Genomic DNA, 22,460 nt, shown 5'->3' on the forward strand with positions numbered 1-22,460 from the left:
GTTTATGTACATAAACCGATGGTGCGGCATTTGAAATCCAGTTCTATTTGTTCAAGGATAACAAGTGCTGGCTTCCTCCTACGGGTTTGCTCTTGGAGAGAACGTGAAATCATGTTTTATTATGCAACAGCCTACTTATGTACTGCAACACAAGAACAAAGCCATAGATAAAGAAAGAGATGTGTAGGTAGTGAAAACAAGCCTGCAGCATGAGGCATTTTAAGTAGGGCTGTCAATCGGAGGAAACTTAATCAAATTAAATGCATGACATTCTGACTAATCAAATTTATAGCAATTATTTGCATATTAATCTTCTAGACATAAAATACATTAAAATAAAATTGATTTTATGGTGTCACATTTGTTCGAGATGTTTTAAGACACAATCTGGCTTTTTTAAAGGAGAATGGAGGAATTTTAAGATGAATCATACTAGCTAATGTCTTCAGTCTCATATATTCTGTTTTATGATTAATTGATGGTAGTAGGAGAATACAGAACATCTATAAAATCAAACTTTAAAGGGATAGTTTACTCGTGAGGGAGAGTAAATTATGACAGAATATGCATTTTTGGGTGAACTATCCCTTTAAGTTAAACACACAGTACATTTTAAAACAAAATGCAGAATAGCATACAGGGAGGTTTAAAAAGTGGTGACCTATTTTAGACAGACTAAACCCTGGTTCAGAGCTTCGAGTTGCTCAATTCCCATCAGTCTTTGCTCTGATAGAATCCACCCCTTCAATTATTCTTGGGTCAGTAGGTAGTGTCATCATTAAGGCTTGTCATTGATTCCTTTGCGACCAATTCTCTGGGAGTTGTGGTAAATACATGAACCTGATTGGATGGAGATAGTAACCAAAGCCTTGGATAAAATGGGGGTGGAGTCACCTGTGAAAATGAGAAGAACTAGTTAAATGGGTTCACTGGCATTAAAAACATGTGTAATCTCAAGGTAGTTTGCTTAGCAAATTCTGTTTGTATTTCTGCGGAGTGGGTCACAGAGCATGTTTTGCTCTATAATTGGGAGGTCTGGTGAGGCATGCTGGGACTGCACACAACAGACAGACTTTCACTGCCCCGCTGATCTGTGGGGTATTTATAGAGTCTAATTCATGCTCATACCCCTTTACACACTCCAGCACTGACATATGCACACTAACACATGTACAAACTACTTTTACAGCTGCTGACACCATGTGGTCATTTGTGTGAACAGCATGGAGCCTTTCTAGATGATTTCAGTGATGACGCAAATGATTGCTCTTTTGTTCCTGCTCCTATTTGTGTGTGTGTGTACATAAGATTGACAACCACCAAGTTTTTTGACTAACCAAAAATGGTAGACGGGAAAAAATGGGTGTGAGAGTGTGTATTTGACTGTCAGATTTACCTGTGTTGTTTAGTCCTTGGTGACCCATCTGAGTTCACTCTTTACGTTCTGGAGCTCGGAAAGGTCGACGGTGGGGCCCGGTAGTTTCACAGCACCAGGCAGGGCCTTTTTCTCCTCTGGAGTCACTGGGGATGCCTATGAAACCAATTGTGAGAGATGTTACTGAGTGGCCCTCACAAAATCTCTCAAAAATGTGTCATATTTTACTCACAAAATAAAAAGAAGGAATAAACTTCATTTTAAATAAATAAGATTAACAAATGAAAAAAAGCTTATTTCAGAAGCACGGTGTGATATCAATATTGTTCCCCTTCAGGAACTCGAGCTGCGTCGAAGTCGCTTTGGGGAACGCCCTTGCATGACCGCGTTCTGAAGCACGTGTCAAATCAGTCCAATGGAGTAGCGAGACGTCACGAGTGGGGTGACGTAAGCACCAGAAAGTATAAAAGCGCATCCGGCAGAGCGCAAACCAGCTTCTGCTCTTCAGTAGCGCTCTGTGTATGTGTCTGTCTATTTACTGTTGTCTGTCCGCACAAGCATATACAGGTGCATCTCAATAAATTAGAATGTCATGGAAAAGTTCATTTATTTCAGTAATTCAAATCAAATTGTGAAACTCGTGTATTAAATAAATTCAATGCACACAGACTGAAGTAGTTTAAGTCTTTGGTTCTTTTAATTGTGATGATTTTGGCTCACATTTAACAAAAACCCACCAATTCACTATCTCAACAAAGGCTTTCAACTTGGGTGTGGCCTTGCAGGACATTTGTGCTGCGGCGGGCTGGTCCTCTCCGCACACTTTTGTCCATTTTTACAACCTAGACCTGGCATCTACCCCAGGTTCCCAAGTTCTCTCTTCGTGATGTGCTCGCAAGATACACACACAGGCAGGGACTTGGTAGTATGGCACAGTGGGTATTCTCGTTCCCAAAGCGACTTCGACGCAGCTCGAGTTCCTGAAGGGGAACCTCTCTAGGTTACGTATGTAACCATGGTTCCCCGAGGGAACGAGACGCTGCGTCTCTTTGCCATACTCCCTGCATCCCTCCAGGCACTACTTCATCGAAGCTGGTTTGCGCTTTGCCGGATGCGCTTTTATACTTTCTGGTGCTTACGTCACCCCGCTCGTGACGTCTCGCTACTCCATTGGACTGATTTGACACGTGCTTCAGAACGCGGTCACGCAAGTAAAGCAGATCAAGTAAAGCAGATTATCGTAAAGCAGATCTAAGCATATTTCTTATTACTAAATATAAGAAAGGCATATTTAAATAGTTTATAGTACTTGTCATTTAAATAAACATTGTAAGAATCATTATTAGGAATAATGTAGATCTGATAAATAATATCAATTCTATTACAGAATTGGATATGTTCATGTTGAAAAATTTGATAAATAAATAAATATATATGTGTGCGCGCGTGTGTGTGTGTATATTTATATTTATTTATTTTTTACTTACATTTATATGTGATCTGGTTACATGATTACAATTGTCTCTATGTGTGTCTAATTTGTTTATTTATAAAATGGTGTAAATGTGTGTATGTGAGTTTTCTTCGAGCAGTCTGACCTCCTCTGCATCTACTGTATCTTCTCTCCTCTTCACAGGATGTCCCGCCCCAGGACGCAGAGCCCCCATCGGAATATTAAGGTTGGCCTTCGAGACAGACAAGAAAATCCAATGAGACGGTTAACATCGCTGCTACACCTCACAGAGCGCTGAGGTGAAACCACCCCTGACACTGCTCGTTTCCTCCTGCAACTGCGCCTATAATCCAATCACCACAGTACCAAAGTAATTTAAGCTCACGTAATATTGTGCAATGGTCAAGCGTAGTTGTTGAAACCAAACCTTTCCACAAAACCTGCTGGACGTGTCTTCCTGCTGGAGTTTGTATTTCATAAAGAGCAAAGTGCCTGTATGAAAATGAGCTGCGGGCAACACAGATAAAACAGTGAGATGACAGACATCCTTCTGTTTGCTGAGGCCCGACGCAGACAGCCTGTCTTTTTTAGTCTTTATTATGTGGCATCTAAACGCAGCATGTATTACAAAAACTAAGTCCAAATGTGAAAACGTAGGCTAAATGTGTTTACAGCTTTACATTAGAAGGAAAGTATATGGATTGTTGCTACATCTCTTATATATTTCTATTTTCTCAACCATCCTATAATTTTGGTGAATCTCATGAAAGCAGGTCACATTTTACCCCCAAATCAAAAGAAAAGAAATTATATTTTGCAAAAGTAGAATTATTTTAATTTCCCCTAAAGCAGGGGTGCCCAAACTCAGTCCTAGAGGGCCGGTGTCCTGCAGAGTTTAGCTCCAACCCCAATTAACCACACCTGAACCAGCTAATCAAGCTCTTATAGGCATACTAGAAACTTACCTGCAGGTGTGTTGAGGCAAGTTGGAGCTAAACTTTGCAGGACACCGGCCCTCCAGGACCGAGTTTGGGCACCCCTGCCCTAAAGTCATTAAAGGGGTCATATGATGTTGCTAAAAAGAACATTAAGAAAGGAAAACTTGAAATCGCATCATATGACCCCTTTAATACTGTTATCCAACTGTTTTATTTATTAAATAATTATATTTTGTTTATTAAATGTAATACTAATTATAAATATAAAATAATATACTCTAAATATAAATATATAATATAAAATATATTTTCAGCGAAAAGAAAAGAGAATGGTAATTTTGTTGCATTGTGGTAATGAAAATTTGGAGGGGAAAGTGTTTAATTATAATTTAAATAATCTGCAAAATGTACTTTTTATTTCATTCTTTTTTAATTTCCATGTTAATCCGTAAACACTTGTTTTTATCTCTTCTGTTCTGCCTCTTTTTATAAATTATTGTCCTGCTCTTGGACACACAAGGTCAAACACTCAATTTACAATTTTGCAATTTAGTGTTTCGATTAGAGCATGTGACATCTCTCAACCAAAATTTGCCTTTACTCCAGTTTTGCATGTATTTCATGGTCCAGTACATCAAACCCTTGAGTTTCTTCTCTTTTTCACTCTATTTCCTTCTTTCATTTCTCTGGCTTTCCATCTGTATAGGCTGCTGGATGAAATCTGATTGTTGGCTGTTTTAGGCTGTACAGTAGTGACCATGTGCTCCTGTCTTTGCATGCATGACCAGTCTTCCTTCTCTCTGTGCTCTCTGATGGACCGTATCCTGAATCTTGTGTATGCTTGGGCTTTTTATGGATTTATGTGTATATGGAGAGTTTTTATGGAAAGATGAAGGTGTCTATTTTTGGCTGAAGTGTTCAGTGTTTGTAAAAATTGTTCTCTACACTGTGGTGAACTGTTGAAAATCTTTCTTTCTGTCTACGTTATTGCTCCTAGCCAGACGTATAGTTGCAGGGGGAAAAAGTATGTGAACCCTTTGGATTTCTGCATAAATTGGTCATAACATGATCTGATCTTCACCTATGTCACCTCAATATACAAATAAAAAAAGTATACATTTTCATGTCTTTTTTTGAACACAGAGGAATGTTTTATGGAGGTTTACGCTGCCAAAGGACATTTAACCAGATATTAAAACATACTTTTGCCAGTGTGTAAAATAAAAATATGAAAACATATCATTGTTTGCGGTTATTTGTTTAAGCAGACTTCACATTCAGATCACATTTTCACCAATTTATGCAAAACCACAGGTTTTCCCTTCAACTGTATACCGGTTAGCAATAGGAAAACGGCTGTAAGGACTTTAATTAAAGTGTACAAGTCTATTTTTATATCAATTGTTTCTGTTTGGATAAGAAATGTTTTCCTACCAAGAAGAAAAAGCTGGACACACATCAACACCATAATGTATTTCATGTACTTGTGAATGGCCTTGTGTGAGTACTGTAATGCAATGTACATTGAAATGTGTTTTTACTCAGTGTTCAAAATAGGGAACTGGCTTTTCAGATTAAAATATTTAATGTTGACATGTTTGAGTGTTTTTGAGCAAAGAAAAGCACACTGGGAACCATTTGAGTGCCAATAAAATCAATACAGAAGTTTAAAACTCACACTGTACACTATTCTTAAATTACATACGAATAAAAAACACACAATACTCACCTGCAGGGCTTTTACATTGGACGACGGCTGTTTAGACATTCTGTGCAGTTGTGTCCACGTTCCTGCTGTAGAAAAGACAGAAAGAGACCGAATGCATTGATCAGATGGACAGAGCGGCCTGGTGTGGGTTTGAATGCATGTATTTCGTCTGCAGCGATGTGTATGTATGTTACAGAGAGCCGGGGAAAAGTAAAGCCCCCCTGCGGCTCTCAGGTGCCCGTGGATAGTCTTTCAGTTGCTTAGTGACTCCTGCAGTGAGGAGCAGGTAGCAGCTCTTACCCCTGAATCATTTATGTTAACATGGAGAGAACAGGGCTGGGATAACACACACCTACACTCTTTATACTGGATATGAAACATAAAGTGGAATGTCTACTGATATTGTAAATGAATAAATAGCTGCTCATTAATAGCTCAGAGAGACTTGAAAGTGAAAAAATCAGATATGCTTAATTGAAATAGGAATTTTGTCTCCGATGATTCTCCAAACACGTTATAAGATAAATTCAAAGAGAAACAATTAGAGTTTGTACTGAACTTTCATATTTTGGTGTATCTAAGCTTCAGATCATTTTCTTAAAAACAAGATTACTGTATTTTTTTCTTAAGAGAACTATTATAAAAAGAATACAGCTTTAAGCAAAAGTCTTCATTGGGTCTCATTCCTGTCTAGAAGAAAGCCACTGCTATAATTTCACTCATTCATTCATTAATAAATAAATATTCAGATTAATAGTTCAGTCATAGACTCACAAAGTAGCCTCAATGGATATTTATCATTGCCATCATTATTTATTATCAATTAATATTTATCATATGCATTATCAGTATCAATTTTAGTATCATTTGAACATTATGGGATTTATGGTCTGCAAAAAAATGTAAAAACATTAATAGCCTAATTTTGAAAAATCAGAATATCAAATTCTGTATTTTTTTTTAAAGAAGCATGATATTTTTTATAATAATTTACACATAAAGTACACACACACACACACACACATATATATATATATATATATATATATATATATAAACCTTAGATGCGATTAATCACAATTAATAATTTATATTTATAATATATATTTGAGAATGAATATAAATATATATATATATATATATAATGTATGTATGTATGAAAATATATTTATCTGTGTGTATTTATATATACAGAATTTTATTGGTATTATTCTATAAAACTAATGGGGACATGCAATGAGAAAGCAGCATTTCCTAAGAATGACCTGGAGGGAAATTTAAAAAAAAGACATTTACATACTTGACAACACAATCCAAAGCGGAAACAAACACATTTCACCTTCACATTTCAAACAGAGGAGGCTGCATGTTGAATGACTCGTTTTGTGTCTCTGACAGGAAGCTGTTCAGAAATATGTAAAATCATCCAGTGTCTTAATGAACACAGCTGTAGGCAGATGAGCTTTGATTATGTGCTCACAGGGAGCTTTCTGCCTGTAATTTGTTCGGTTATGCTGCTGATGGAACGTCCCGCTGAGAACACCTAGGATATAAGAGGAATCCTCCTGAGTACTACAGCCAGCATGCATGGTAATGCATCTGCAATATTCATATCAAAACTTTCTGTCTTTCAACGTCTCCCTCCTTTTTTAACTTAATACAGGTCTCGGTGGGGCGGCTATAGGATTGGTAGGGTTCACAACCTTAGCAACCGTAACCAGGGATGTTGTTTGCACATCAACAGCAGTGAATTAGTTCTAGTGGTGTGGAGTCACTGCTGCCGAGTGTTGAACTAAATTTACCTTTCAAAGAGCAACAGAGCAGCTGTCCAACACTCCACCAAAATACCCTTCTAAAACTCCTCAATGTCCAAAATATCAGTCAAAGATTGAACTAAATGTCAGTATCTAAAAAAATATAACTAAAGCATAAAACTAGGACCAAATCACCTCTGGCAAAAACAAATGGTGTTTTAAGTTTCTAGATTTATTACCTTCCATCTCAAACTCTAAATTTAACCACCTACAGTATATCACAAACCCCACCAGATCCTGAAATCTCACACTGAATATTGCATCTTCAAAAACTCCTACAATGGTTTCACAGGCACAATTTATTTGCATTAAATTCCCACTATGACTGGAAGTCTCCCAGAAGTTCTAGACCTTTCCAACCGGTCTGACAAGATTTTCTCTTTTATTAAAAAAAAGAAAAGAAATGTATTTGATATTCAAAACGTCCAACAAAAGGTTGAATCAAATTAATGTGTTATCAAACATTGAATTATCAAATTCAGTGAATGTATTATTCGTAATAACTCTGTTTATTATGTAAATCATCAAACGTCATCACAATCCTATGTTTAGATGCGATCTGATTGTCCTGCGCCAAAACCACAAGACAGAAAAAAATATATCATTACATGATACATGTGTATCATCACAGAATGCTAATGCTTATGTAAAAGTACAGTTACGGTTCATATTAAACCGGCCTGTTGTTTTAGAGTGAGTTATGTAGGCCCGAATCCTGCCAGATGCCTGAGTCATTATCACAGAGTCCCACGCAAACAAAACATATACATAAATCATATGAAATTAGTAAGAATGAGTGCACTTTTAGAGGAAGCTAAAGGAAAGGTCAGTCTAAAAAGGTCAAATTTTGAAATGTTCTGATTTAAACAAATGTTATTTGTCTCATTATATCATCATAATACTATTTGGCATAATTTACCTAAAAGAAAAGCAGTCTAATGTATCTATTTTGACTTTAACACTGATATTTTCACACACATGTAGATGAACACACACACACACACACACACACACACACACACATACACATCCTCCCTCTGTCCTTAAAAGTTGCATACCTGCTGGCGTAACAGTAAACCGCTGTTCCCCGCTGTGAGACAGACAGGACAAATGTCAATCTCTCTCTCTCTTCTGTCTTTCCCTTAATGGACTAAAGCGGTCTTGACTTCTGTGGTCCGGTTCTGTTTCTGTTCAACACCTTCTCTCTCTCACTCTTTCTGTCCCTCACTCCAGGCTGTAGAGGAGCAGGGGATTCCGCTCATATCTGGGATTTGTTCACACTATAAATAGTAGTGTGATACACAGAGGGGACCTGCTTTCTGTCCACCCTTACTGTTCACTTCACAGAAGCTATGATCATTCACAGTCCTGTTACTATATACACATGCAGTGGGGTCCAAACATCTGTAAAGTGAGAATCTGGGATTCAAATTGTAAAAAGTTTTGAATAAGAATATTAAAATGAATAAGAAATATTAAGCACTATTTCTATGTCCAATTTTTGACCCTGGTCAAGTGAATCCTTCATACAAATGTTAAGATATTTTTGCTTCCATTTAAACAAGATGATCCTCGGATCATTTTCAAATCATGCTGAAAAACGTGATTATTTATTTATAACATGAATAAAAATTATTAATTTATATTATTAAAAACTTGGCGATTATATTAATAATATTTTATGTATTTATTTTATATACATAAAATGTTTATTTAATATTAATATAAGATTGAAATATGAAATACAGAATCTAATGATTAATAATAATAATAATAATAATAATATAAAATATTAGTTTTTTAATATCTGTCTATCTATCTAACACACACACATAAACATATATACATACATACTTACAATAAACTTATTTCATATTATTTCATATTTATAATACATTTTATATTAGAATTATTTTATTTATTTAGTAGTAATATGAATACATTTGCCTAAAATAAATAATATACTGCATATATCATATATTATGTTATGCAATTATTTATAAAACAAGTTTATTTATATTATTAATAAATTAATTAGTAATTATATATGACAATATATGGAAAAACTAAATATTACTGGTTTATATATATATATATATATATATCCTGTTTTTATATTAATTAAATAAATAAATAAATAAATAAACAGCCTAGACATCTTAGACTTTTTGGACCTAACTCGATGTGCCCACCAGAAACACAGAATTACAACAGCATCGATTTAAAATGTAAACATTTTAAATGGCATTTTTAAATGGCCACCAAGCTTGTGTACGATGCATATTTGCATATATGTATAAATGTGTGCTAAGTGGGTATATTTAGGAGACCTAGATTGAAATGTCCCCAATATGCCTGAACCTAAGAGAGAATGTACAAATTACAGCATTACTAGATCACATAATGAAAATTGAAGAAAACAGAGAGTTCAGAAAGAGTGACTGCTGATAGATGAATAGACTTTGACCTTTGCACGACACAGGACACTGATATCATGACCCCCCTGTGCCCTTACCTGTTCAGCTGCCAGCGTGAGGTCCACACCTCCTCACTGCTTTGTGTTCTACTATGATGGCCAGTCAAAAGCCCTGCCTGTTCTCTGTAAGGTCCTCTCCTGCTCTCTTCCACGCAGTCAGAGAATCACAGTGCGACAATACTTATTAAGATCATGACCTAATTTAGGCTCCAGCATGCAGAGCCCAGGGATACATCTGATTGGCCCACGGTTTGACATGACGACCCATTCCCAGCGGTAGCAGCACTGCCAATTTATGGAGTTTCAGATCTTAAACTAGGCAGATTTTAACCCACAAGCGGACAGGTATAAACAAACGATGGAAGTTGCACATAATTTCACTGGTAAAGTAGATTTCTTAAACAGAACTTGGTGCTATAGCGACATCGAAATCATTGGGTTTGAGTGCACAGACTGGTATAATGTATACTTTGCTTCCACTTGCAACGATAAAAGCATTTGCCAAATGCATAAATGTTAAACGTGATTGAGCCTAATGCACTAAACTAACTATTTGCAAGGCTAAATATCAAACTACAACTATAAAATGGAAAATTAAAGACTGTTAAAGCATCTTCTGTCCTTACCTGGTGCCACTAGTACTTGAAGTGTGATCCTGCTCACTCAGTTCCTTCACTGCTGAGTATAAACCTCTACTGGAGCTCAGAGCTGATGGGGAAGGTGTCCTCTACAGACAGCAGAGCTATGCAAATCCTCACCTGAATTCTCCTCCCTCTACTTGCCATCACAAACTTCCTGCTCATCCTGCCAGTCAGCACATATACTACAGGTCAAACACAAGTATTAAATCCTAGAATCCTTTTTAATGTGCATGTAACATTTACATGCAAAGATCCCATTACAGTGCGACTTGAAAGTGGCTAAGTGCATGGTTGGACAATGCAAATATTGTTGAATTTCATTAACAGGTCATAGAAGGTGAGTGGAATATTAGCAGCATGACACTGTCCTTTCAGTGTCTGTTGTCTATTTTACATTAATCCCTCCTTTTGGGCACATGGCATTATGAAACTAGCGGCATCCTCTCTTATGTATTCATAAAAGGCTGCCATAATTGCTGTCTATCTAGACCACCATCTCAGATATTAAATCATTTCATAATACCTTTAGGAGCCTGAGGGACAGAAAAGATCACTCCCACCCAGAAAGGCTTGGTTCCCGGACGGAAATGTTTGCAGGGACTTATCACACTTTTGAACCTGTCATTTGTTCCCATGTGCTTTACATTCAAAACCGCTGCACTTTTTCACAAGTTTTACTACAACAGTGGCCTTTAGTGGCAAATTGACCACCTTTTTGGTTGACTGCCATCATTTGCTTATAGGTCAACAGTAATACCTGATACGTCTTAATTAAATTGCACATTTAAAAGCAAGTCTTGTGAGTACAAAAACCACAGAGGCCAAATTTGTCCAGCTGGAAACTAAAGTGTACTTCACAGATACGTCTATGGTGCAAATAAGATGTGATCTCTTGCTTCAGCAAATGCAAATGAAAAGCACATGGGGTTTTTTTAGCTGCACTGCAAAACAGAGACATCCGATTTCTGAGCAAATCGCTTTTGTGTGTCAGATCTTTCAATTGAAACACTTAAAACAGGCTCGCAAAACTGGTCTTGTACGAATTCTGACACCCTGCCAGATTCCTGTGTCTGCTTCACTGGTCCCATCCCTAAAGCCCACACTAAATGTACTGGAGACTGGGGAGTCAGAATCTATTCTTGAATCAGACTACTGTAAGCAGTTTGTGCAAGGACTGTCTGAATCATGCAGAGTCAACATCTCACCAACATATTAATTGTACCAAGAATCGACATTGTAATTGACTTTCTACAATTTGTAATGACCTGAGAACTGATGAGTCAGCTGATAGCATGCATTTGGAGTGAAAATGAAGATTTGACTGAAACATTTTATGAGAATTAGTCTATACTACCTCACACGCACATCCCAAAGTGAGCCAAAAATGTCCAAATGAGCCTTTTTTTCTTTGTACAATAGCCTATTACAAATAAAATATACTGGAAATGTACGACTTGTATTGGTACTTTTAGCAACACACATAGCCTATATGAAATTGAATTTAGTATTTGTAATGTGAACATAAATTAGCCTATGTTAAGTTTTGAATTACTTAATGTCTTATTAGCTGAAACATAGCAACAAACTGAACCGAGACACGCAAATTACAACAATGACCCTTATTTAATTAAAATTAAAAACGTCAGAGAACGCGATGAAGACAAATCACTGAATCGTTCTGTTTGAAAGAACCGATTCACGGAAATGATTCGAGCTACGTGCTCGATTGCTCTCTGACTGTGAGCCACTATGTGCGCTGACTAAAGTAAACAGTCTGGCTCGATTAGTTAGACTGCGTTTGGAGTAATTCACGCAAACGCGGAAGCGACGGCTTCCAACGTGTTTTGTACACAGTGGATGTGTGGTGTCGTGCTTGACAATCGGAATCGTACGTTCATTTGTCTCTGGATTTGGACGCTCTTGAGACGCATGCAGCCCGGTGTGCCATGATTCCCATAGCGGTGGTGGTGTGTGTGATGGGCGGGTGGTGTACAGTGTATCTGGCGGACACGCTGCTGCGGGTAGGTGGATCTCACCAATACAACTCTTCATTACTAGAGTTAACAGAGAGTACAGAGGTGTTTGCTGCTTAAGTAATGGAATCGATTGTTATTGATACTTTCTAATTTGTCAAGGACATTAGATGATAAGAGCAGCATGTTGATGTGCAATGGTACAGTGATGTAAAGTAATACGACTGTACAGAATTTGTAGCATGTTTATGTAGCATTTTATACACATTTAGCCTATATGTTCATTTACAAAAACGAGTAAAAATGTTTGGACATTGTACAACGATGGTACTATGTATTTTTTTGGTGCAAAACACGTGCCATGTTTTTCAGGATTATACCGTGAAGCTACCATGGCTCGTAGTATGTACCATTATAATTTTAGTAACATTGCATATCTCAGTATCATAATATTACTATCTGATGTATTACTGTACCATGGTACTGCCATGTTTTTAGTTCAGTTTTTCAGTTGCCACTTTAAAAGTTATTCAGTGTTAATTCTAAATGATTATCATAATACAGTTACTCTCTCACTAATGTAAGATTTTATGCAAATGTATGCTTTTTAAGTAAAAGTGGCTTTAGACATAACTTGGCAACACATGGTAAACAACAGCTGTGGTAAAAACTTTAAATTAGATCATATTTCTATACAGTAGCAACAGTACTGCATTATTTTTTTAGCACAAATTATTGTACCTACCTCATTATAAATCCCTATCGCATCCTAACAACTGTTTTCTCTCTCTCTCTCTCTCTCTGTCTTTCACCTTCACCTTAAGTCATCCAGTTCGGTGAAGAACCGCTATGAATCCTGGTTATCCTCGAATGGATTCACTCTCTCTCCATTCCACATTAAATGGCACACCGGCATCTTCAACCGTCAGTTTGCCAGATGTGCTCATCTCAACCCTCACTTTCTCTACATCTGGTATGATTTACTGTCCTCAAATCAGTTTTTTTGTTTGTTTTTTTGGGCATATTCACATGACAGTGATGCTTATTATGACCTCTTTAACATTTATTGCTGTAATATGCAGAGCTGTCAGTCTTTTGTCCTTGTGATTCTGAATGAAAAAAATCGACATTTTAATATAAACTATATAATCTATATAAAGACATGTAAACCTCTCTTGCTTTGCTTTGGTTTCTATTGGTGTGGCTGTTGCCATATTAAATCTACAGTGATGATATTAAATTTTTTGAGGACTTAACTTTAGTCATTAAAAATTTCTTAAGCTGCTTATTATGAGAGCAGGGCATTATGGGTAACCACCCTCCCTCCCCCACACATACAGTGGTGTGAAAAAGTTTTTGCCCCCTTCCTGTTTTTTTTAATTGTTTGCATATTTGTCACACTTAAAAGATTCAGATCATCAAACAAATTTTAATATTACACAAAGATAACCTGAGTAAATACAAACTGCAGTTTTGAAATTATGTTTTCATTTATTAAGGGAAAAAAGCTGTCCAAACCTGCCTGGCACTACGTGAAAAAGTAATTGCCCCCTAAATCTAATAACTGGTTGTGCCACCCTTTGCAGCAACAACTGCAATCAAGCATTTGCGATAAATGGCAATGTTGGTCAGCAATGGCTTTTGCCTTGGATTAATCACAGTTCTTTCATGATTTAAGTTTAATTTTTCACGTAGGGCCAGGTAGGTTTGGACAGCTTTGTTCCCTTAATAAATGAAATTATCATTTAAAAACGGCATTTTGTATATACTTGCATTATCTTTGCGTAATATTAAAATTGGTTTGATGATCTGAATCTTTCAAGTGTGACAAATATGCAAAAAATAAAAAAAACAGGAAGGGGGCAAAAACCTTTTCACGGCACTGTACCCACATATCCACAAACAATCTCCTTTTTATTTCTCAATCATCATAGTAAAAGAATGAAAAAACCCAGGAGTTAAAATCTGAAATCTAAAATCTGAAAATATACCGACTTTTTTTGCATGTTGCTGTTTTAGGTTCAGTGCTGGAATGGTGTTCGGGGTTCTGGCGATGTTTGGGTCTGTGGTTCTTCTGACCAAAACATTGCTGCAGACTTTGAGTCAGATGATGGCAGAGACACCAGAGGGGTCACACGAACAGGTCTTGCAAGTGGTGGTGAGTACAGAAGAGCTCATAGGAATTAGATGATGATGGTGCATTTTTGTTTTAACAGTGATGAAACTGTGAACCATCTGTGCTCAGCCTGATCATTCCAGTCATTTTTTTGTCATCAGGTGCCTGGTGTGAACCTTCCTGTCAGTCAGCTGGCCTATTTTTTCATCGCTATCTTGGTTAGCGGAGTCATACATGAGTTTGGCCATGGGGTGGCAGCACTAAGGTAAACTAATCATTTCAAAGATGCAATGTCATTTCTGTCTTAGTAGCAACGGCAAACAGTTTAACACTTACTTGTCCCACATAAAGCCAGTATAGGTTAAAGGATTCTATAATAAAGAAAAAAAACAACTTTTGGAATCATTTTGCAATTCCTGCAGCTTTAAGATGACTGTGTCCTAGTGGAGCAAAAACAAGATTATCTTTACAATCATACATTTAAATTCTCACAGAGTAAATCTTTAGATTTTTGCATAAATGCAAAAAAAATTGTTTGCTTTTGGAAGGGTCACTAACAGTAAGTCGGTTTGTTTATAATGTCTCATAATTTAATTACGTAATAATACTTGAGTCTTCTAAAGTTTGCATGCACATTTGAGAGAGTTAGCCATTATTAAGTATTATCAGTAGTTTTGGGTCGAGCTGCTCCACCGCAAACTAAAAAATCTCACTCCATTTGACTAGTAAAATTCTCTGAAGTCTGCGTGTAATGTAAGTAAAGTGTTTCTTGGCTTGTTCCAAGTCTAGTTATACTAGAAAATCTGGTGTGTTCTGTTGAAAAGAAGCTTGTTTTAAATTTACGTGGAGTGCAAAAATTTTTCTGCATGTTCTTCTCAGGGAGCAGGTGAGGTTGAATGGTTTTGGCATGTTCATGTTTGTGATTTATCCTGGAGCATTTGTGGACCTCTTCACCACACATCTGAACCTCATCTCTCCAGTCCAGCAACTCAGAATATTCTGTGCAGGTAAGACTTTTTAAACAAGCGCAATGCCACAAATCTTGCATATGCAGTTCATAAAACATTCATTAGATGGCAGCACTTTATTATGAAACCTAACATTTTGTTTAGCAATTATTACCTCTAACAACATTTATAAGAGTATATTACATTTTTCTACTCTCTCTGTCTTGGTGCAGGTGTATGGCACAACTTCATGCTGTGTGTTGTGGCCCTCAGTTTCCTGTTCCTGCTGCCCATCTTCATGTTTCCCTTCTATTACACTGGAGCAGGGGCGCTTGTCACTGAGGTGGTGGAGGTCAGGTCACCTTTCATCTTTAAGTTTTATATTTAGATGATGTCTTTAGTGCCTGAGATCAGTTTTTGGTTCGTTTTCACAGGGCTCCCCATCAAGTGGACCTCGTGGGCTGTTTCTAGGAGATCTGGTTACCCAGCTAGAGGACTGTACTGTCTGGGGAGTGCAGGACTGGCACAACTGCGTTCAGCATCTATCCCATAATCCTCAGACGGGATACTGCGTTCACACTGCAAAGCTGCAGCTCAGTTGGACGGCTGGAAGAGGTACTGACCTGCCTTATACTGTATTGTTTAAAAGTTTGGGGACCGTAAGATGATTTTTTTTTAAAGGTTTTATTGAGTATAGATGCATTCAGTTGATCAAAAGTGACAATAAAGATGCTTATAGTGTTACAAATCTTTTTATTTCAAATCAATTCTATTCCTTTGTACTTGCTATTCACCAAAGAATCTAAAACATGGTTTCCACGAAAATATTAAGCAGTACTACCGTTTTCAACATTGATAATAAGAATTTTAAAAGCAGCAAATCAGCATATTAGAATTATTTCTAAAGGATCATGTGACATGGAAGAAGTGTAATGATGCTGGAAATTCAGGAATTACATTATAAAATATTTTCAAAACGCTTATTTCAAAAAATATTACTGTTTTTACTGTACTGCACAAGAGACTTATTTCAAAAACTTTTAAAAAATCTTTTGAATGGCAGTGTAAATAGAGATGTTTAAATTCAATATTACAAATATTTGTTAGCTGATTCTGATTTTTCTTCCACTCAGCATTCAAGCGTCTCGATGGCACTATGGAGTGCTGTGGAAACAACAGCTTGACAGATCTCTGCTTCTCTTATAGTAATAATGTGGCGAGCAAATTGGTAATACAGTCAGCTTTTCTGAATAGACTCAGCATTTGGTAATTTTATACAAATTAGAACTGTTATAAAACTTATATTGGTTTATTCTGTTTGCTCCTTTTAGTATTAGCAATAAGCTCTATGGCACCTAATTGCTAAACACTGCAAACATTTTATCAATGTAATATTGTGAATATTTAAAGTGTGCTGTTGGCTCAAACAAGTCTTTGCATGTCTGAAATAGATATCCGAAAAAGTATATGAAATGAAAACACTGATCCATTTTACACTGTACGTCTTACAAAAGGAAGTGAAAATGATTTCTTGCCACCTCAGTCTTGGTGTTTTTGACACTTTAAACTATTGCTGTTTTTCCCCCATGCTAGTTTGCCTGCCTGCCGGTCAGAAAAACCATTGAAGCGAGCCGTACATGCCGTACAAACACAGACTGTCAAACAGACTTCATCCCAAGCCTGTGCTTAATCCCGTCTCTGGAGAACCAGACCAGACTGATTCGGGTCAAACACCCGCCGCAAACAGACATGCTGTTTGTTGGCTACCCTTCACACCTACAGTATTCAGGTCAGACAGATTCTGTTTTTATTTAATCAGGTTTGTGCAAACAATTTTGTTTTTAAAAATTGTCATTTCTTTATTTTTAGTGAGTCTCACCAACTTCGTTCCTCGTTTGGGCTTTCTTCATCCAGATCTGCCTGTCATGCTGGAGACTTTCTGCAAGTATCCTTCCCACACTATCAGCATTGGTCAGCAAACATAATAAATGAACCTTGAATTCTGACCAGGAGGTATTGGTTTTGTCACTGCTGTTAACTAGCCTTAACTTCCTGTGTGTTGAGATATCTGGTCTCATTATCGGGGGCCCTGGCGGTGGTAAACGCTGTCCCGTGTTTTGCGCTGGATGGCCAGTGGATGCTCACAGCGTTCCTAGAAGCTACATTGAGCTCTGTGATCCCAGAGAGGAACAACCGAGAGCTGATTGGCTTCTTTTTTCTTCTGGGGGGCAGTGCCCTTCTAGCGGCCAATGTGGCGCTGGGTCTGTGGATGGTCACAGCACGATAACATACAGCCATCTCCTCCAATCAGACTGTTTGGGGGAAATTGCTGTCTGAAGAATCTTCTTGAACTACTGGAGGAGTCAGTCGACTGGGTGGTTTTACTTTTGCTTGTAATTGCCAGAATGCCCACCCTGAGAGGGCGGCCAGAGGGTTTAGATTGCTGCTGTACTCGAGAAAACTCTTAATCGATGTGTTTTTAGGTTTGAATGGCTCCGCTATAAGCAGTAAAATAGTCTTGAAGCTGCATGATTTACACAGTGACCTCAGGACAGTGCCAACAGTGCCCTCTTTGATAAATACATGATCACATTGTGTCAAAAATGTTTATGTAAACCCAGAAATGACACTATACATAGAGGATTTGTGGGCGTTACTTGCCTGTTTGGCCTCTGTCTTCCTGAAGTACATAGTCACACATAGTATGTGTAGTTTATAATTGGAGTGTCTGTAATTCAGTTTTCCGCACACCAGCTTAACCCAAACATTTACAAGTGTACTACATAAATAAAGCCAATAAAAATACTTTATTGACCCCAGGTGAGAAATTTGGGAAGCAAGTAAAAACATAAAACAGGTGCACTGAGTAATCTATAATCATTTTGAAAAATATGTTTAAAGTCGTGTATACTTGCATTGTAATGAAGAATTGAATCATTGAAGTACAAATGGTGACAACTTTAGACCACACAACCAGCCAAATGTTTTATTTTAACTCAATGCTAAAATCACTTGTATGATGGCATCTGACTGTAACTGAACATGTTTGCTGTTGCATGATGCTGCAGCCACACCACTAGGTTTCAATATACTGTTCAAGATGGTTGCCATCAACTAGAGTAGCATCAACCAAAAAACTGAGTGCACCTTAAAAACAATGTAAACTGAAAATGAAATGCATACAACGTTAACCAACCACACATTTGTATATATAGGGACTGGACACTACACTACTACAGTATTATTGAACTATAGAGTTTAGCTTTAGTTGCTAAGTAGGAGATCAAATGGCTAATCTGATTCATTTTATACAGAGTTGTATGTTCTGGCACAACTGTGAAATGTTCATAATGATAACATGCTCTGATGTGCATGGGAAGCGTTCATATCGTTTATGATCTGCATACTGTGAATATTTTCCCCAACAATTAGCCTGTGGGTTGAAAATGCACTCAAATAGAAATTATTTGTTTTTAAGGTACCATTGTACATATGTTAATAAAGGAACAAAATTAGCATAAACCTTCCTGTGTCATTGACTTATTTGTTTGTGGAGACATCAGTGCTGCTCTGAACATGTTTACTAAGTCTGATCAACCTTCTGCCTGTTTGAAACATCACATGGAAGTTCATAATGTGAATTTTATATTTGAAAATGGATTGAAGCTATATAAAAAAGTATAATAATTCTTGCAGAACATTTTATGCCATTAGATGGCAGTATTGTCCCATTTGAAGCTGAATTTTGAGTTTTATAAAATTAAACCTTAGGAAAAGTGTTTCATCCTATTGTTAACTTGGATATCATTTTATCATGATGTAGAGACCGCATTTCCTTTTTAGAAGCATCTTACCACAGTGACTAACGAGCTGCCAATCAGGCTGGAAATGATGTGAGGACATTTTGAGAAAAAGACATGAAGAGGAGTGCTAAATTGAAGTGATAGACATCTGTGATAGTCTGAAAATGGTTGGAGTGGAGTGGGTGTTGTCAGGACTGTAAGAAAATGAGCTGCGTTTTTAAGGTGTTGGAAAGTTCTCGGTGAGAAGTATAGTTATTTTATGGCAATGGAAATGTGACATCTTGGTTCATCTGTTGTCAGAAAAGGTCACAGATAAGGGTGTAGCATGTTTGTTGGCTAATGGACACTGCTGCTTTGTTGAATGTGTGTGTGTTGTCGTTCTCAAGGACATCAGAATGTGGATTGATCTCAAAGATGGTGGCTGTCAGCGAGTTAATGGCTTCTGCATGTCTCTTTTCCCCTGCTGCAAGGCTCTATGGGAAAATGTTAGCAATTATGTGGTCAGCTTGCCAACATTTGTTGTCTCCAACCAAATATATTTGAACTTGCATAACTTTGAGGTTTTTCCTGCTTCACTTTTTACAATGTTCATACCCAGAGTTTCTCTTGAAGGATCATTCCATAGGAATCTTGGCTCGTTCTTAGACAACCTGCATGATCTGCAAACATTATTGCACTTTTCATACTGTATCGATTGCTATGATCAGACATGTGATCTGTATTTATTTATTTATTTAGTTTGTTAGGAAGAAGCTTCGATCCATGGAAAATGTCTAATGCGAGGCTTAGAACATCGTGAGGAGGACTGATATGAAAAGCAAACAACTGAACACACTTTGAGAAAGGGACAGAAGTTCATGGGTCAGGCTGCAGTTTTCCCTCAGGTCCTTCAGTCAGTCATTATGTTTATGCTCCAGCATTTTTGACTTTTATGATTTCGGTTAGTATCTGAATCACATGGTATCTGATTATTGAAGATCTTCATCAACCTGGTCCATGATATCTGATGTCTTCACATCTGAGATGTGACTCCATTTAGTCATTTTGTTAAATGTTTCCTGATGGAGGTGTAGAGCACATCCGTCCATCAGTTTGTCCTTTGTTCTCGTTTGAGGGTTGCATCTTTTGGCTTTATGTGTCTCAGATGTACTGCTATAATTAGCTTTTGTTGTGCATGTTTCTGTTTTGTTTTTGGCTCATTTCCTCAGAAGAAGGGTGTGTTGAGGTTGCATTCAGAACGTGCCCCCGGGGAAGATGGAGGACTGTATGTCTGTGCTATTTCAGAGGGAAAATAATTACACATGGATGTGGTTATGCGTGGGGAGACCAGACTCCTCCCTTCTTACCGTCACCCAGAAAGCCTTGAGGCTGTTTATATGTGTGTCTGTTCTTAGTTTAGGAAGATCAACTAATTGCTGGCTTTAATATATGTGACCCTGGAGCAAAAAATCAGTCTTAAGTCGCTGGGGTATATTTGTAGCAATAGCCAAAAATACATTGTATGGGTCAAAATTATTGATTTTTCTTTTATGCCAAAAATCATTAGGATATTAAGTAAAGATCATGTTCCATGAATATATTTTGTAAATTTCGTACTTTAAATATATTAAAACTTAATTTTTGATTAGTAATATGCATTGCTAAGAACTTCATTTGGACAACTTTAAAGGCGATTTTCTCAATATTTTGATTTTTTTGCACCCTCAGATTCCAGATTTTCAAATAGTTGTATCTCAGCCAAATATTGTCCTATCCTAACAACCCAGACATCAATGGAAAGCTTATTTATTCAGCTTTTGAACAAATTTGACCCTTAAAACAAAAATTGACCCTTATGACTGGTTTTGTGGTCCAGGGTCACATATATATATCCGGAACTGTGTCAGGAGAATGAGATCTGAATTATTGTACATGCATCCTTCATTGCTGTTTTATTTTATTTATTTATCTATTCATTCATTTTTAATGCCTCCCTAATCTTTTAATCCTGGGTAATTTTTCCATGGAAGTAATACTGACATATTATTTTTGGGAATAACTCAAGTCAAAGCACAAACTACGTATCTTAAAGGTCATCGTGACTTGAATCTTAGTTTCATTTAATATGTAATATTTTACTATTTATTCATAAACTACATAATAATTTCATATATAAAAAATAATTATTATTATATATATATATTATCTTTATATACAAAATTATTATTTATATACATATATTATTTTGTATTATTTATACATTATTTATATATTAATTACTATTTGTTAAAGTACAAAGGATGCACATATTTCATTAGTTATCATGACTTGAATATTTTGTTATTAAAATGTATTAGTAATATATATATACTGTAACTATTTATTTATAATTTGTTTGTTCCTTTTTATGACTTGTTAAACCAGCATTTCGAAAGGTGCTTGTGTGTTTTAGGCATTGTGAGCTTGTGTCATAGTGAGCTTGTAATGTGATTCACAAGCTCAGACAATGTTCAGACACCATGAAGGAGACAGGCACTTTTTTTCCCTGTTCTTTTTTTCTGTATCAGGACAGTATCAGTGTGTACATTTTCTATGAAGAGAAGTCTGTTACAGGTACAGGATGTGCATGTTTGGTGGTTTTTGAGCAAGGGCGAGTTTGTTCTCAGTTTATGTACTTGGGAGCAAAAAACACTGGGAGTCTCAGGTTTTGTTTCATTTGGATATACTACTATTAGAAAAAAACATGTTGACATAAATATCCCTACTGGTGCTTGTGTAATAGAAAGGTGTTTAGTCCAGGTGACTTGTCTGTTCACACAAAATTCATTAAACATATCATTAGACAGCTATTTTAGTGAATGTAAAAGCCACATATAGGTAATGACCCATGTTTTTGCTGTGGGCCTGTGGTTAACGGAGGCACCAAAAATCTCAAGCTGTCACATCTGGGTTTTTTTTTTTTCTTTTGTACAGCAAAGGCAGCTGTATGATTGATAGGAGTGCTTATTTCTACCATAATACTCTAAATTGAAGGTTTGCTCTGATAAATGTCACAGTAAGCTTGGCTTCATACAGTATGCTAAGTTTGGGAAACAGAGACCGCAATTATCTGGAGGGTATGACCAAGTTAGACAAATCACAAAAACACTGTTTTGTGAATATTTCTGCTGGCATTTACAAACTGTAAGTTGACTGATAGTTACTGCAATTTGATTTCTTCTTTTACTGATATTGCTA

General features: G+C 36.8%; 3 protein-coding genes across 6 annotated transcripts in view; 2 read left to right on the forward strand and 1 right to left on the reverse strand.

The window, feature by feature from the left end:
* Nucleotides 1–3,594, forward strand: part of LOC107671348 (connector enhancer of kinase suppressor of ras 2-like) — a 106,030-nt gene extending 102,436 nt beyond the window's left edge. For both annotated transcript variants that reach the window (XM_016464245.1, XM_016464244.1), the window contains one exon: nucleotides 3,012–3,594. In XM_016464245.1, coding sequence (XP_016319731.1) covers nucleotides 3,012–3,053 — 42 coding nt within the window. In that variant the 3' untranslated portion in view covers nucleotides 3,054–3,594. The remainder of the gene's footprint in view (nucleotides 1–3,011) is intronic.
* Nucleotides 464–9,920, reverse strand: LOC107671350 (small muscular protein-like). 3 transcript variants are annotated; one of them, XM_016464249.1, is made up of 5 exons: nucleotides 9,804–9,920; nucleotides 5,496–5,557; nucleotides 2,974–3,060; nucleotides 1,397–1,531; nucleotides 464–894 (listed from the first exon to the last, which is right to left on the reverse strand). In XM_016464249.1, exons 2-4 carry the CDS (start codon nucleotides 5,532–5,534, stop codon nucleotides 1,406–1,408), a joined length of 252 nt encoding a protein of 83 aa, XP_016319735.1. In that variant the 5' UTR covers nucleotides 5,535–5,557; nucleotides 9,804–9,920; the 3' UTR covers nucleotides 464–894; nucleotides 1,397–1,405. The 3 variants fall into 3 exon arrangements, with proteins under 3 accessions (XP_016319735.1, XP_016319734.1, XP_016319733.1); XM_016464248.1 differs by having other exon boundaries at nucleotides 5,496–5,560; XM_016464247.1 differs by lacking the exon at nucleotides 9,804–9,920 and adding an exon at nucleotides 8,347–8,522 and having other exon boundaries at nucleotides 5,496–5,560.
* A 2,267-nt stretch (nucleotides 9,921–12,187) lies between these two features.
* On the forward strand, nucleotides 12,188–18,943 carry mbtps2 (membrane-bound transcription factor peptidase, site 2). Its single transcript, XM_016464255.1, has 11 exons — nucleotides 12,188–12,426; nucleotides 13,203–13,351; nucleotides 14,398–14,536; nucleotides 14,656–14,759; nucleotides 15,374–15,501; nucleotides 15,675–15,793; nucleotides 15,876–16,056; nucleotides 16,575–16,669; nucleotides 17,035–17,230; nucleotides 17,311–17,386; nucleotides 17,506–18,943. The coding sequence occupies exons 1-11, from the start codon at nucleotides 12,352–12,354 to the stop codon at nucleotides 17,726–17,728; spliced, it is 1,485 nt and encodes a 494-aa protein (XP_016319741.1). The 5' UTR covers nucleotides 12,188–12,351; the 3' UTR covers nucleotides 17,729–18,943.
* The last annotated feature ends 3,517 nt before the right edge of the window (nucleotides 18,944–22,460 follow it).

The sequence above is a fragment of the Sinocyclocheilus anshuiensis genome, unplaced genomic scaffold, assembly GCF_001515605.1.
Source record: "Sinocyclocheilus anshuiensis isolate Anshui unplaced genomic scaffold, SAMN03320099.WGS_v1.1 scaffold1568, whole genome shotgun sequence".
Taxonomy (NCBI): domain Eukaryota; kingdom Metazoa; phylum Chordata; class Actinopteri; order Cypriniformes; family Cyprinidae; genus Sinocyclocheilus; species Sinocyclocheilus anshuiensis.

Bases quoted from the DNA above. Each gene is read 5' to 3' on its own strand.
- LOC107671350 (XM_016464249.1), bottom strand. From the start codon at position 5,534: ATGTCTAAACAGCCGTCGTCCAATGTAAAAGCCCTGCAG. The intron at 3,061-5,495 runs GTGAGTATTGTG...TCTGTCTCGAAG, and splicing joins CCAATGTAAAAGCCCTGCAG to GCCAACCTTAATATTCCGAT. The intron at 1,532-2,973 runs GTCAGACTGCTC...TTGGTTTCATAG, and splicing joins ATACAGTAGATGCAGAGGAG to GCATCCCCAGTGACTCCAGA.
- mbtps2 (XM_016464255.1), top strand. From the start codon at position 12,352: ATGATTCCCATAGCGGTGGTGGTGTGTGTGATGGGCGGGTGGTGTACA. The intron at 14,537-14,655 runs GTGAGTACAGAA...TTTTGTCATCAG, and splicing joins AACAGGTCTTGCAAGTGGTG to GTGCCTGGTGTGAACCTTCC. The intron at 17,231-17,310 runs GTCAGACAGATT...CTTTATTTTTAG, and splicing joins TTCACACCTACAGTATTCAG to TGAGTCTCACCAACTTCGTT.